Here is a 15619-nt window from a genome sequence, read left to right on the forward strand (position 1 = left end):
TCATTCACCTTGGGGCTCGATTTACTTCGATCTCACACGCGCACTTCGAAATAACTTCACGAATGAGTCGAGGAATTCTCCAAAGTTCCGGATAAATTTATATCAGTTCGGCGAAAAAAAAACATTCCCATTTCCAGATTTGCACGAGGTGAGTAATCAACCGGAACGAGATTAAAGTCAGGCGTTTAAGGAAACCGGAAGGAAATATCAACATCTTGCTGGCTTCGTATGAAAATCTATGAAAACATTAGAATTCCTATTCCCATCCGGAAATCACTCGAAACACCTTAAATTTTAAAAAGCCACTACATCACTGAACTTCGCGAGAAATGCGTTCCACTTTTTTCCGACACAATGCACCACCGAACTACTCGAGCGGCATCCCAGATCCCAGCTACACAAGCGCAACAATAACAGATGCCCTCTAAAATTCCTTCACGAAAATATCCACCTGGTCTGACTCAAACCCACATCGACCGCAACAGTTTATAGTCTTGAAGTTTAAGCAAACACGAATTATGACTAAAATTGATATTTCTGCTGTCTGTGAGTGTTTCAACGCATCCTGGATAGTCTCGTGATCGAAAACCGACGTCAAACGATGTTTTTACGCTTCGATCGAAAAGTCCAAGAACATTCCCGAGATCGCAACCTCTCTCGAGACAGCTCGAATCATGCCCAGAGCCGTTTTTCCAGAAATCAATTCTCTCGTTTTTTATTGCCCCTTTTGCGTATTTCCGAGGGAAGAACAAAATCAAAGATAACCTCGTTGGAACGGAGAGACCGCGTTTGTATATTAATTGAAAAATTAATTCCAATTTATATCGGAGTCAGACTGCACAGCTTTATTGCCCGTAATAACCGTCGGGCCGTCACGAATATCGTAGCTATAATCTTGTTTCATCCAAATGATAATAAATGTACGTAGCCCCCGCTACGACAACTTGAGTATTTAGCGCTGTCAGCCTGATGAGCTATGCTCGAGTCTCTGAATTCTAGTACTTCATCACTCTTCTTGTACAAAATATTTGTACATTTTCGATGATTTCGTAACGTTAATTGTTCATTGATATATCGTGCTACTAACTGAAAAAAGTGTTTGCTATGAACTAAAAAAAAATAGACATGGAGAAAGTGCGCCAAAAAAATCCGCCGAAGCTGCCATCTACTTGCGTGAGTGCGTAGCAATTAGTTCTTGCGTCGAGCAACGTAAATTTCTCTGCTTGAATTTCAAGAATTACATCAATCCACAAAGTTTGTACAATTTCTACACACACCTACAGTTTCTTCCGCTCTCTGCTTAATGTTCACGAGAAATCCACGAAAATTAGCGGAGTTTTGATAATTTAGACTTGAAGCGAAAAACCCGTGAACTTTGACGCTGATGCGGGGAGCCTAGGAGTGGGGGTGGGGTGGCCAAAAAACGGTGGAGTGACGAATCACTGCTTACAATGCTTAATGTGTATCCTCTCGTGCTTATTCACACACTGTTTCGCGGGCCTCGTCCCGTTTTGTCCTGCGGCTGCTGCTGCTGCTGCTGCTGCTCTTGGCTACTGATGCCTCCCTCTTTCGCCTCCACCTGAGCTAACATAAATCGACGAGTGTACCGTAGAAGGGAGCCAGTACGCTGAGCGACTTTGATCAACCGGCAACAATCGCGCCTGGTGTTTATCGCAATCCAAGCTTAATTCTGTCATTCATAAAATTTCTATTCGTTCATTTCCCATCAAAGGAATCCGAATATTTGTTGGAAGTTGTACGATCGTACGAGTTCTCATCGTAAAATTCAGTTTTCGTCGCGTACAACGGATTGGTGGTTAAACATTAAATTTGGCGGGCTTCTACAGTTTTGTGATAAAATGTGAGCGAATTTAACGAAAAGCTTGAAATAATACAATACATTTGATTGAGTTGAGAAATAAAAATGTGCAAGTGAATAATTTTCATATTAAATTATAAGAAAATTCAACGTGTTACAATCGGGTCAAAAAGTTCAATAAGTCAAACAAGTCCATCAGTGTTCAGGCAGTCCTTCGATCATCAGTTCGTTGGTCTCGTCTTTTTGAATATTGAAACATACGATTTAAAATCACAATTGTCATACTAAATTTTTTTCTGAGTAACGATGATATCGATAACGAATTTTATCGATCAAGTGCTTCGAACGTTATCCGACTATCGCAAGAGCATTGAAATGTGCGCTCAATCGTTTTGAGATAAAAAGCTCCCGCGTTTGTGACGAGTTTCGAGCGGAGTTTCAACTTGAGATTTTTAATTGTGACATTATTAAAAGGCCGATCGGTAAAAGTGTTGGGGGAGGGAGAAAAGTGGTTGCTTCTTACTCGAAGCCTACTGTATAATTCGTGATGGTTACGTGAATGTAAAGTGATGATAAAAGTAAGGAAAATCTTGAATAGCGAGGAAAAATGACAGACAGCAGGAAGTGTTTGTAGCGGGAGTGTGATCAAGAATCCAGAGATCGATTGCGAAAGATTAAAATTGATAGTGCAAGCAGACATCGCGCATGTATGCATAGGTATTCACACACTTATAGGTGCGCGATAGGAGGGACGCCCGCCAAGATCTATTCGCTCGGGAAGACGAGCGCGCACTGAAGTTCGAGGCGAACGACAGTAAAAGAGAGATAAAGAGAAACAAACCGGTATAGTTCTTCCCAGTTCTTCCGCGGTGTTGTAAACGACAGAACCACAGAAACGTTCGGGCGGTCGGGAGGGAAAGGGACGACGAATCTTCGCGTACCTCGAGAGACGTGCTTCCGAACGGGAATAACCCAAAAAAAAAAACTATGAACCGTTGATTATGAAATCGAGATTTTCACATTCGTGGGGACAATCCGTCGATAAATTTCGTTCGAAAACGATGAGGCGTTCTAAAGAAATGAAGCGGAGATTTTATCCGTTGGAAAAACGACGTTCGGTAGCTTCGATGTGTCGAAAGAAGTCTTTTCTCATGCTCGGTGCTGCTTCGAGCGCGTCGTTAACGCTCTTCGTGTCGATCGTCTGCTTTGCTGCGTTGACGAAAACAACCCTTGCTCTCACGACCCCAAAGCCCAACACCATCGTACAAGTTTCTTTGGTAAGATTTGCGCGTCTTCTCATTTTTCAACTTCTTTTCACTTTTTTTCATTTGACTATTCTCCGAAAAAAAGAGAAACAAAACACTCGCACACGCGAGTGTTTCAGCGCTCGCGAAAAGTATTTCAGGCGAAGTACAGGCCGCGATGCCCCCCATGGTGGTTCGAGAATTCACTATTTTTAGACCCGTTTAATAGACACTCGGCCAAAATTATCAATTTGAAACATCGACGACGAAAATATACACTTCGGCTCCGCATTTTTTTTCTTTCATTCAGTTATTTATGAACTCTCCGTTTTTTCATATAACTCTAAATCGACCCTCACGGTTTTGTCGAGGTTAAGCATAAACACCAATTTTAAATTATTTTTTTTGACATTTCGAAAAAACCTTTCGAGATTTTAATCGCGCGTCGAAAATTGGACCTCGCAAAGTCGTTCGCTTTTTGCTTCTCAAACATCCTTTCACCGCCGCGTACGCGATCGTAATCATAAGACAAACAAAAAACTGAGCCTCGAGCTTTATCATATTTGAAGAGATTCGAACTTTATTGCGCTCGTGGATTCGTCGTCAGTGTCACACTTGTCGATACGCAAATAAACTTTTTCGTTTCTCTTACTACGAGTCGATATTATTCCCAGATAAATAATTTTTATGGAACATTTATACCGAGAATTAAGTCAATTCAGAATCGTCGATCGTCAGCAGGCGACGGGACTGAATAAATTGAGTGACCAGAACAAGTGATTTTTTAAATTGAGCCATTTTTTCAAATAATTGTAATGTAGACATTTTTCGAGAATTAGAAACGATTTTTCTTTCCCACGTTCTCTTCGATCCGCCATTTTCCCGAGACTGCTCCGTCGAATCTTCTTTCTTTTCGACAAACTCACAATTTTCATTGCAATATGAAAATCTTTTCGATAAAAAAGACAAAAATTTCAGAGGAAGAATTGTGAATTTGGCAATTGACTCAGCAGCGACGTCAACATTAGAAATAAAAATGATGCGAAATAATGGTTTCATTGTGTTTTGGAATCCAGAACGAGACGGTCCCCGATATCAGTTACCGGACATTACCGAGGGTGGGAAAGTGTTGTGCGATCGATGAGGTCCTCGTGAAGGACGGAAATGAAGATTCAAAATGCGTTTCGATCGCGTCCCGGCTACGCTCCACGGACGACAACGATTCGGACGTATTTTCGCCGCTGTTCAGCGATTTCAACCAAACGGGAGCACTCGCGCCGGGGGACAAATACGATCGGTTTCTCGCGATCGTCGGCGACCCGTGTCGCTTTAAAAGGTAATATAACTACGGTGGCTAATAAATCTCTAGAGAAATAATAAGGCGCTGAATATTTCAGCAAAGTCTTCGGAATATTTGGTAGCGAGGAGAACGACTTTCTAATTTTTTTCATTCTCACCTTAATCCCCTCCTTTTTAACGTCAAATTTGAATCGATTCCGGTGAGAATCTTCCTTCGTTTTAACCTCTCGGTTATAAATGCATTTTTTTTCAACAATTTTTTTCGAATTTATTCATTTATTTTGCAATCCCCAAAAAATGGAATTTCCGTTTTCGCATAAATTGAGTAAATCTATCGATTCCTTAATTTCGAACGTTCCATTACGAAAAAATCTCCCGAAAAAAAAAAACAAAAACAAAAAAAAAACAATAAAAACACGAATTCGCTAAAACTCTCGAATTCTTTAAATCAGTGTCAGCGTTATTAATTCGAAATTGTAAATATGTTTTTGCAACTTATCTTTTCGCAAATGAAGTAACAAGCCGTTAATTAAGGAGTTTCGGTACAGGCGATACAATGTTGCCATGCTAATCCATGCTAAAAAAATTTAAAAATTCAAAAAGTTCAGAATTTTATAAAATTTGGTGAACATATTCTTTAGTGCCAAATTTGGCAATACAAATTTTTTAAGATTTTTCTTCTACACAGTTATCGAGCAGTTGATCACTAAAGTTCACGTGTATAAGCATAGCGTTTTCATATATATAGGTATACATTCCGGGCATGAGAAATCTGCTTTAATGCGTAATTACTCGATAACTAAGTAGAAGAAAATTTTGAAAAAAATTGTGTTTTTGCACTTGATGTTGAAGAACATTATCACCAAATTTCATCAATTTCTTAATATTTTGACTTCTGTACCGAAGCTCCTTAATCGGGGACCCGTCACTGACCGAACCCCAAATTTCATTCGTCGCTGGCAAAAATACTATAGTTTCTTACGTAAATAATCGCGTTAGAGAACGCAAAGGGAAAACCCAGAGGGAAATGGATCAGAAAAAAGTATGAATAAAAAGACACAGAAGGCTGTGACAGGCCTGGACGAAAGATTTGTAGAAATTTCGGTTTAAAAAAGGGGCGACAGTTTTAACAAAAAATTAATTTTTTGGGGTGCTGAATTTTCGGTTTTTCGTTACAATTTTTTTTCCAACAAAATACGAAATCCAGGCCTTGGCTATATTGTTACAATAAATAAGTGGTATAAATTTGGTGTGGATCGGATTAATAATTTTGATTCCGAGATAATCGCGTTCAAAGATTCAAGTAATAGCTGAGAATCTAATGCTCCGATATTCATCAAATTTGGCGAGAATATTTTTCAGACGTTGTACTTTTAAAGAATATTTAATAAAAAAAAAATTCCATTTTTCCGCCCATCACAAGTGTAAGCAAGGCCTTAAACACCTTTATCTCAATAAAGAACGAGACGAACCCTTCAAAATTTGACACGCGTCTCATTCGACTACCCATTTGAACTCAGTCCTCCAAGACTCGCTTAAGAAAATCGTTTCGTGCATGAGCTGCCTTAAAATCTTGACTCCGAAATTCGTAACGTCTCTTTTTATCGACCGACTCACGTACGGTCGATAATCTTCGTTGAATATATTTGTGAGAATAGAATTGTTGCAAGATAATTCGACTCTTACAAATCTACTTGATTAAATTTCCACTCTGAAGATTATTATTTGACGTGTTAAGGAGGCTAAAACTGATTATTATTTATTGGAATATGAGCAAAAATAATCCATCAGCGTAGTAATAAAACTCGATATTAAACAATACACATGAGAGCGTGCTCGCAGTCCTATAAGTTTGTTTATAAAACGAATATACAGATCAAGAGAGAGGTCGACACGAGGCCCTTCGTCGTTAGAGTTAGAGTCACTTTTTCGACCACTGCTCAGTTAATCGATAGATCTCTTAGAGTCAAGTTCATCGAATAAAATATATAATTGCTCTGCTTAAACTTTGTGGCATTTATTTCGACACCTGCTCCCATAATCCAATATTATTAATGACACGCAAGTGGAGAGACACTGCGTTGTATTGATCTTGAAATTTGAGAGCAGGGCTGTTTTCGAGTAGAGCCTTAAAAAGAAGAGGCTCGTTATTCTGGCCCCAAACCGATGGAAAATTCGAGTACATTTTCCAACGGATTTCCACCCGAATTTCATCGGTACCGATCCCTTTAAGTTTATTATTATTTACAATTGCAGGTACATGCTGTCACCGAGCGAATCGAGCGACGACGAGTATTACCTGTTGCTGAACGGTTCGATTTTCGCCCCTCGTCACATGCCTTCGATGTTATCCCCAGGGACCGATTATTGTATGGACATTGTGCCAGGTCTTGGCACTGTAGCGCTCGTCTGCTTCGACCAAGGTGTGTTATTATCGTGAAAAAACACTTCAAATTCCACCATAAAAAGATAATCTCGTCGTTTCCTTTTATTTTGAGGTATTAACCACACGCTAAGCTTCAAAAATTCTGAGGAAGAAAAACATTTGACACGTGCAGCTGCTGCGACCAAGTGTCAAATTTTCTCTCCTCTTTCCTTGTTTATTTATTTATTACGATAAACAAAATAACTTGATCGTTTCAGATACGCTGGAATTTGCAACGTTGGAGGCCAATGAAATGAACGAAAAAAACATCTGTGATTCACCAGTTTTTTATTTCACGACACATCGGTGTGGGCGGAAAATCTACGAATTGGAAATTCGGCAGGGAATGAAATTGGAGAATTACTGAAATTATTGGAGTTTTTTTAGGTCATTTCGTTGAACTCCAACGTTGCAAACTTCAGCGTCGTGTCAAACGGAGTGTTTTTCTCGTTGCAGCGAGACGGAGCTCATCGTTTTTCTCTTTCACTTCAAAATAAATGGCTCATAAATGATTGATACACGTCTATGTATTCGTGTTCTCTTGGGACACGGTTTAATTGGCTTTATCGTAATTCCGCACCGGTTCATATCATTCGCTTTCTCACGGTGCTACCAGCGTTTCACATCGTCTGCTTTCATTTCATCTATTTTTCATGACTTTTTGTTCAATCTGTTTAATGGTTTGTTTTTTTGTTTTTTTTTACAGAGAGCTCAATATTGACAGCGGACTCGAGAATAACGTTTTACGCCTGCGGACTGTTAATCTCGGTGCCATTCTTGGTGCTGACCATCGTGGCGTACTGCATCACGCCGTGCCTCATGGACGTTCATGGAAAAGCTCTTTGTCATTATTGCGGCTGCTTGGCTGTCGCGTTCGCAACGCTGGCCATCGCCCAACTTACGAGCAGCCACTTGTCCGATCAAATGTGCATTTCTATCGGTAAATTTGCTCGCTTTCTGGAACGAGTGAGCGCGGCTATCCAAATTCGGATTTAGAAGGATCGAACAGTACTCCGGATAATTAATTTTCGACCTTCGCACTCAATCGTTTCGTATATCCGTAACGCTACTCGGTTAATTATTGGTGGAATTCTTTTTTATCTATCGTTGAATCCAGATTTGGATCTACGCTCTGTATTTTAATGCGACTAGAAGCATGAATTCCGGGTTTGCGATGCGGGACTGTAAATTTTATAGCATTGAGAAATCGAGCTCTAATTAATTCGGGATTCGTGTGCTTTGTTGATACTAAATTCGAATAAATGTTTGTGTGTTTTTTGTCGGTGCAGAGTATATTCCGAGTATTGTAATCGAATCCCGAATATTCGCACGTACTCGGCTCTTTATTTTATTCAAAATAAAGAAATGCTTCCCCGTTGTTTTGCTTAAAAAATGCTCATGCTGCTGTTTTATCTTCCCTCTGTTTAACCAGCATTCGTGATCCAATTCTCATTCGTCGCCTGTTTCTTCTGGCTGAACGTAATGTGCATCGAAACGTGGCTCCAAGTACGAAGACACGTTAAAGAGCCAGTGGACGAAATCGACGGTGGAGCTGCCTTGAATGGGAACGCCGGACTGCGCTCCTCCGAACGTGAAGCCAAAAAATTATTTTTCTACTACTCTCTTTGGGCTTGGATTCCTCCGTTGATCTTAATCGTCTTGTCCATGATAATGGATTTGTCGCCCACGATCCCAACCACATACGTCAAACCTAATTTCGGGGCTGAAAGCTGCTGGTTCCAATGTAAGCTCATCTCGAACTCGAAGAAACTATCGAGACTTCAGCAGGCTTTCCAAGTCAATTTTCTCGAAATTTTCAAATGCTCGACTTCCTGCTACTGTCGCGTTTCATAGCACCGATGACCGCAATGAAAAATGTTGTGGCCCCAGGGCTCGATCATTTGTCCGCTAATCATTTTTTACCGATAGGTCCGGATTTAATCTTGAGCGTTTCATTGCTCGATATTTTAGGCCTTCGTCGCCTCACTCACACTTTACCTTGATCGAGATAAACTCCGCGCCATCCTCTAGAAGAAACAAAATATGAAAAGCTTTGATACAAGACTGAGATATCGCGATTAACGATAAAATATTATCTTCGATTTTTAATAAACTCTTCAGAGAATTGTGAAAATGTTGATTTTTCAACTGGTCCGCCGCTCCGAGTCTTCAGAGGGACCTCAATACAGTATTTTTTCATGGGAAAACACATAAAAATAAGCTGACGATCAATAGTGAAACTCAAAGAGAACGTCCAATTTCCAACGTACAAAATTAACTGTCCAACACTTTCCATTCAAACCTTAGATTAGTCGAAAATATATTTAAAGCCTTTTTTATGAATTTTTTTGAATTATAAAAACTTTTCAAGATCATGTGATATTTTTGGAAGATTTTACACCTTTTGTTACAGCGATCAACAAAAAATATACGCTGAGGGACGATAGAAATATTCGATAAAAATTGTAGTGAAACGTTTTGAAAGAATGACTCAATAATTAATGCCATTTTGTATCGTTTTTCAGCCGACCAAGAAGCGATGCCATACTTTTACGTTCCAGTCGGTTTGCTGGTTGTGGCAAACATCGTACTCTTTACGATGACAGCGATAACAATAACGCGTCACCAGCGTGAGTTGGATCTACGACGGCTGGCGAGAAACCGTGACTCCGATCGAGAGGAGCAACGCATTTTCCGGCGTCTCAAGCGCGTATTTTTGGTTTGTCTCGGTCTCTTCTTTCTAATGGGAATGAATTGGGCGATGGAATTGATATCGTGGTGGGCTGGCGGCGATCCGCTCGCGTGGTCCGCTTTCGATTTAGTAAATGCCCTTCAAGGTCTGCTCGTTTTTGGTATTTTTGTGATGAGGAAACCCGTTCGTACCATCGTTTGGTATCAGGTACAAAAAATTCGTGGCAACAATGTTACCGAGCCGGATGTGAGCAGCGCCGATCGTAGCTTAATCGCTATCCTAAACAGCGACACACTCTCGAGGCGGGTCGACTGTTGAGGAAAAAATAGAAGAATGTATGGTAAAATCATGAGTTTCTGATTGGGAATTTCATTCCAAGGAAATAGCGTCACTCGGAGATTCGGCAAAAATTTGAAACAAAAACCTCTTGGGTACCCATCAATTCTCTATACGAAGTTTTTTCCTCACGAGAAATCCTCTGAACAATCTTCCAGAAAATCTAGGATACTGATCGTATCCTCGAAAATATTAATAAAACCGCCTTCGTCTGAGAGAATCAAAGCCAATATCAATGTGAAAAACCTTTGCCACTGTTATTGTGAATTTTGACGTTGGCTCACGAACGAAGAGTAGGCAGCCTTCAGATTGTTGCCTGATGGACATGTTGTGAAATTCTGATGGTACGTTTTATTCGGCTGAAATTCCACGCACATTTTCAAAACGAACAAAAACTGTACAAAAATTGTTAACCTGCAATGCCAATGCTGTGGGACAACTCACAAAAAACGAGAAAAAAGTGTATTTATGTATTCGAAATATGTGGTTAGTGGTTCGTCATCGTGTCATCGAAGGAAGAAAGGAAAGGAACGAGCATTACTTTCTAGTCGAAATCTTGAATTCTTGAGGTTGTATTAGATTATAGGGTCATCCATGATCGGCGTTTCATCATAAGCAGAATATCGTAATATAACAGGATAAAAATAGTTTTTAAACGTAATTTCTGAACTGCGTGTACCGTTGTTTCGATTTAATCGTCATAATGTCATTAATTATGAAGACTGTAATGCTTCCGAACAAATTTAACTCTGACGAAAAAAAATGATTGCGTCAATCCGGCCTCCAATTTGACTAGGAAATAATCCACACGTTTCTTCAAACGATTTCAATTCTAAAGGATTTGCTTAAAAAACAGTGTTTTGAAAGGAAGTGAAACTTTCAACGATTGAAAAAATTACTGATTCCTCGAAATAGCGAATAATAGGAGCAAGTAGTTGCGCAAAATAATTTGTAAAGATATCGCCATTGTGCTCTCGAAGTACGAAATATTTGCACGTGGCAGATTTTTCGCTAATCACTCGAGAGTTGTGTAACCTTGCCGATTGCGCAACGACCCGAGTGGGTTGTGCAAATCGTCTTTCAAGTGCCTTTTAATGTGCAGTCGTCTCACAAGAAAGAAACAAAAAAAATGACTCATAAATTCGTAGAGGCGTTTCTGCCTAATTTTAGCGTCTGCCGTGTGTTCCAGCGAAAACGTTTGACTTTCGTCTGCACGTATGTGAATTATATCAGAAGTGTGCAAAAACGATTACGGACTGAGGCTTTTGGCTCAAGGCACGAAAGCCCATTTTCGTTTCGACGCGAAATGCCGTTGTTGCATTCACGCTCTCAAATAAATTACGAATGTTCTCGCGCGAAGACTGTTAAACAATAATTAAGTATTAAATTATTACCTCGTAACTGTCCACGCGAATCTTTGTCATTTTTCTTCAAAGGCCAACTCTGTTTGTATGAAAATACTATTATTTTTCTTTTATTCCACAGCCCATTCGTACAATTTCATCTACATCAAATATACACATGTCTGCATATATTTACATGTACTTTTGATTCCCCATATCATTTCTTCCCCTTAATAATTGTATTATATTTAAAATAAAAATATATACTAATTTGTTCGTTCTGTTCCCTAGTAAAAATCTCATGAAAACAATAAAAATAATGTGATATCATTGGCTCACACGGTGAGGTAAGCAATTTGCATTTTCTCCTATGAAAAGCAATTTTCGCGTCACACGAACCACGAATGTACAACATGTTATCAATAATTCTCGAAACCTGCAGTTTCTCAAACTGTTTACTAACAAAAGTCCCTGTCTTAATTAAGTACTCGCCAAACTTTGACGACGAAAGGTAAAAAGTGCCACTTTGGCAAAGGCAAGCTTTGTCGTTCCCTCACGCTCGAATTTATTCGTAAAAGAATATGCTGGGACGTAGATAATTTAAGAAAAAAAAAAACACCATTCAAAAAATCACTGGTACATAAACTATTCGAATAATAAATAATACAGATTTGAATGAACATAAATTGAAATGGTCAGTTTGTGGATAAATTTGATGTTGCTCATCCTCGGTACGAAATTTGCATCAACAGGTACATAAAGTAAGCTCAAAACATAGGAACACGAAAAAGTTCCCATAATGTCGTGTGTTTGCAGCAGCAGCCTTAGATTTTCCGATTTCGCAGTTTAAGCGCAAGTGTATCCTTCGAGTAATTTCACTCGCCCGCAGTACATCGATATATCGCTTTTAAGCTCGATCGTAAGCCGTTCAAACGTTTGCGAGGTGTTTTTTTTAAAGCGATTTATGTTTTCTAATTTGTTTGTTTTTGTATACTATAAATATCGCCTAAAATTAGTTAACGCTGGTTGCTTCACTCGCTCGCTCGTTAAGCCTTCTGTGACCCGGAAACGGAGGACTCATCCCCAAAATTCCCGTAATTCCATCCCCACGTTGTGCCACGTAAACGAGACGATACATTCCCGGCGCTCTCAACGCTGTGTCGCTGAAAAATATTCGCTCAGTTATCGCGTGCGGCTCCACCGTGGATTGTACACCGATGTTTGTTTTGCCTGTAAGATAAAAATCAATTCCAGTTATGGAAAAGATATTAGTATTCGTAGAATCATTGTTGTTATTATCACTATCGACGTTTTACTGCTTCCTGTTTCTACCTCCATAACTTTATTCCATTTTATTATTATCTATTGATCGTTACCACTGAAATACTTCCTCGTTTTTTAGAGTACCCCAATGAAATGTTCAAATGGACAATGAAATAAACGACGATTTCCGTATTTACCGTGGCCGACGTACTCGTAAACGAGATAATCGTCGAGACTCGAAAATCCCTCGTGAAACAAACCGATCCAATCGCCGCTAGTCGAACGGGCGTCGCCCGCAAGCTTGTAAGATACGGAATTTTCCTCATTCACAAACCACTGAGTCACAAACTGAAATTCCACTCCGCAAACTTCAAATTCTGGTCGAATCTTCAACATATGAAACATTCACGATTCACCTATTTATTTCTCGCTTATTTTCAATATTTTCTAGCCGAGGTCAAACCGAAGAAATATTGAGCGCAAATAACAAAAAAGAGAGTAATTATTGCGTGTTCGGAAATCGATGTCAAATGTATTTTTTTATTTTTTTTATTCGTTACCGTGATATCGAACTCAGCAGTCACGGGTTTGTGATCAGAAAGCACGTAATTAGGGTGACTCTTGTAACTTCGTTGAGTCGCTTTCAATTTGACATCCTCATAAACGTCTGCATTCACTTTGTACAATATTCTATCCGTCCACGACGGCCTTCGTCTGCACAAAACAAATGAAACCCATTTGTGAATGTTCAATATCACCCAGAGAATGAAGCTTTCATCAAGTTTACAAAGAGCAAGAAAACTCACTTGAGGTCGTAGTTTTGCGAAGCAAACTCAAACTTATATGTAGGCGGGAATGTGATTTCTGCCTCTGTCAATTCACCAAAGGCTTCTCCGTTTTCTATTACCATTCTAAGTTGATCCCTGGCAAGTAAAAGATCCAATTGCTTTTTCTTTACCAATAAATCTATGTCCTCCGCAGTGAGATCTTCACCATGCAGTCGAAAATTCAAGTCACCGATCCAAAAAGTGTAACTGAACAGAAATGATAAAAAATAATTGAAAGTTGTTTAAAAAGAACAGAAATAGATTTCTATTTGAGAGAATACCGAGTTTTCCAACCATATCAAGTGAAAGGAAAGGAAAAAACTGACTGGAAACTGAAGAATGCACGTGACATGAATTTAAAAAATAATATAATATCTTACTCGTGATATAAAATATTGCGAGTTTCAGCGACGTTGAAAACATGATCCCGTAGTATTGTATTATAATCAGAGATTCGATCTGCGAGAAGATGATCATGCGGAGTCAAATGTGTATTTATAATGCAAATACTGACACCGTAAATGTTTAAACGAACACTCACAGCACCCTTATTGCCCTGGAAACAAATCGTTCGTTATTTTCAAATGTTCAATTTTTCAACATCTTATTTTAAATTCTTACCCACATTCCGCCTAATCCTGTCTTTGTATAACGAGCCTCTATCTCACGCAAGTGTGTTAGGTGTTTTCTCAGACAAAATATATTTAACACCAGTCCCTGTAATTTTTGTGTACGAATTTTAATATAATCCTTCTTTTTCAAGATTTCCCTGCAAACAAAAGTGAATAGGATTATTTCTGATCAAAGAGAAGTCCACAGAAAAGTGCCAAAGAAAAAAATGAGAATATCAACAGTATCGGCCACGGTTATTCTGAGAATGTGCTCATTCATCGGAAAATAATTTCTCAAAGATAATTGATAGCTAATACTATTAAGAAAATGACTCTGACGACAGTAGAAATAATAATATTTCATTTTCTGAAAATTGGAGCAGAAGGTAATTTTGCCGGAATATGGAACAGAATAAACTTTCAACTCAAAATAAGATTTCAGATGTAAAAAATTAAATTGACGACATCTTTAATAAAATTTAATTTAGAAAAGCATTTGATAAAATTGTGAAAAAAATAAGTGAAAATGAGCAAAGTTTTGTATACCTGAAACACTTGGTCCACGGATCTTCAAAAAATATATCCATCACCATATTTTGTGGTTGGGCTTTAACTTCCTGTAAACTGTTTGCAAATTGGGAATGAGAGACGTAATTTGTCAGGTTGGATTTGAAAAGAATCATTATTTTAAAACTCATACCCAACAATAAAGAAATCGGGTAAGTTGTCTGAACCATTTTCATGAATTCCAAGCATTTCGTAGGGATCTCCATCTGGATACTTAGTTGCAACGTTCCAAGTTGCAAAATAGAGTCTTGATGATTTTGTAGACAGGGACAAAATTAGATAAATTTCAATTGCGTATTAGCGTTGACAAATTTATTGTTGCAACATACTTTTCAACTTCTTTTTATGTTCTAACCTTAATTATTAATTACATAAGTTTTTTAAGGATTTACTCCTTTTAACTTGTTAATTGTATCGAATCTTTCCAGACAGAAGATTTTTAGATTTTTTCTTTTCAATCCAATGTCTTAAATGTATTAAAATAAAATAAGACTAACCTCAAAGTACGATTGTTTCTATCCATCGTTGGTTATTGCTTTGATAAAATGAAAAGTTTTATCGTTGACCGAAATTTTATCGCACAGCGAGTGGTTTATTTTTTCAAATTTTCCTTGCAATACGTGATGTCCCGCCGTCGTGACATACATTAACTCATTCCTCTTGCAAAAGTTTTATTCACGATATTGTCTTTCCTCACATTGTTATCGATTTATGAAACGCGAACACATACATTTTGCAACTGTGAACGATGAATTGCTTTGCCAACGTTTTTTTACAATGTCGATTGGGAAAAAAAATAAAAAATGCGGGACCAAAATAGGGGCAAAGTAGAAAAGTGCAAAGTGACGGATACTACAGCCCTAGTCGCCATATTGTTTGTCAGCTGTCAGTCCGTGACGTCAACACTAGCGTCACCTGAGCGTCGAACTTGTAAATATATACAATACACGCATTGTTTTTTTTTCTAGGCTACGAGTCGAGTACGTATGTACTCGGCTCGGCGTGTAATTTGGGCCAAATTACACTCATCACTGATCTTTCGTAGAATTTGAACCCGGATCGCACACATTAATCAAACAGATCGAGAAGAAATAATGTACAACTCTGCTTCGGAACTGATGGATGAATTTGTGTGAGTATATTAATTTCGAGAATTTTGGACCGCTGCGAGAGAAAGTTTGACTTGGAAAGTT

The 15619-nt window shown here is 38.7% G+C and overlaps 2 protein-coding genes across 3 annotated transcripts; one reads left to right on the forward strand and one right to left on the reverse strand.

The window, feature by feature from the left end:
* Window positions 1-522: 522 nt before the first annotated feature.
* LOC122409951 (G-protein coupled receptor Mth2-like) lies at window positions 523-11349 on the forward strand. Its single transcript, XM_043417870.1, has 6 exons — window positions 523-3096; window positions 4140-4399; window positions 6619-6785; window positions 7494-7727; window positions 8220-8531; window positions 9313-11349. The coding sequence occupies exons 1-6, from the start codon at window positions 2821-2823 to the stop codon at window positions 9795-9797; spliced, it is 1734 nt and encodes a 577-aa protein (XP_043273805.1). The 5' UTR covers window positions 523-2820; the 3' UTR covers window positions 9798-11349.
* On the reverse strand, window positions 11262-15326 carry LOC122409953 (inositol polyphosphate 5-phosphatase K-like). Of its 2 annotated transcripts, none has more exons than XM_043417875.1 (9): window positions 14924-15326; window positions 14560-14673; window positions 14406-14483; window positions 13870-14017; window positions 13629-13804; window positions 13228-13344; window positions 12982-13135; window positions 12619-12808; window positions 11262-12388 (listed from the first exon to the last, which is right to left on the reverse strand). In XM_043417875.1, exons 1-9 carry the CDS (start codon window positions 14947-14949, stop codon window positions 12171-12173), a joined length of 1221 nt encoding a protein of 406 aa, XP_043273810.1. In that variant the 5' UTR covers window positions 14950-15326; the 3' UTR covers window positions 11262-12170. The 2 variants fall into 2 exon arrangements, with proteins under 2 accessions (XP_043273810.1, XP_043273809.1); XM_043417874.1 differs by having other exon boundaries at window positions 13228-13455; window positions 14924-15325.
* Window positions 15327-15619: the final 293 nt, after the last annotated feature.

Source organism: Venturia canescens, chromosome 4 (genome assembly GCF_019457755.1).
Source record: "Venturia canescens isolate UGA chromosome 4, ASM1945775v1, whole genome shotgun sequence".
Lineage (NCBI taxonomy): Eukaryota > Metazoa > Arthropoda > Insecta > Hymenoptera > Ichneumonidae > Venturia > Venturia canescens.

What these genes read in the sequence shown, in the direction of transcription:
- LOC122409951 (XM_043417870.1), top strand. Translation starts at nt 2,821, where the DNA reads ATGAAATCGAGATTTTCACATTCGTGGGGACAATCCGTCGATAAATTT. An exon ending in TCAAATGTGCATTTCTATCG is followed by an intron (nt 7,728 to 8,219) that starts GTAAATTTGCTC and finishes CTGTTTAACCAG; the next exon opens with CATTCGTGATCCAATTCTCA. An exon ending in TGAAAGCTGCTGGTTCCAAT is followed by an intron (nt 8,532 to 9,312) that starts GTAAGCTCATCT and finishes ATCGTTTTTCAG; the next exon opens with CCGACCAAGAAGCGATGCCA.
- LOC122409953 (XM_043417874.1), bottom strand. Translation starts at nt 14,949, where the DNA reads ATGGATAGAAACAATCGTACTTTGAG. An exon ending in CAGGATTAGGCGGAATGTGG is followed by an intron (nt 13,805 to 13,869) that starts GTAAGAATTTAA and finishes ATTTGTTTCCAG; the next exon opens with GGCAATAAGGGTGCTGTGAG. An exon ending in TCGCAAAACTACGACCTCAA is followed by an intron (nt 13,136 to 13,227) that starts GTGAGTTTTCTT and finishes TGTTTTGTGCAG; the next exon opens with ACGAAGGCCGTCGTGGACGG.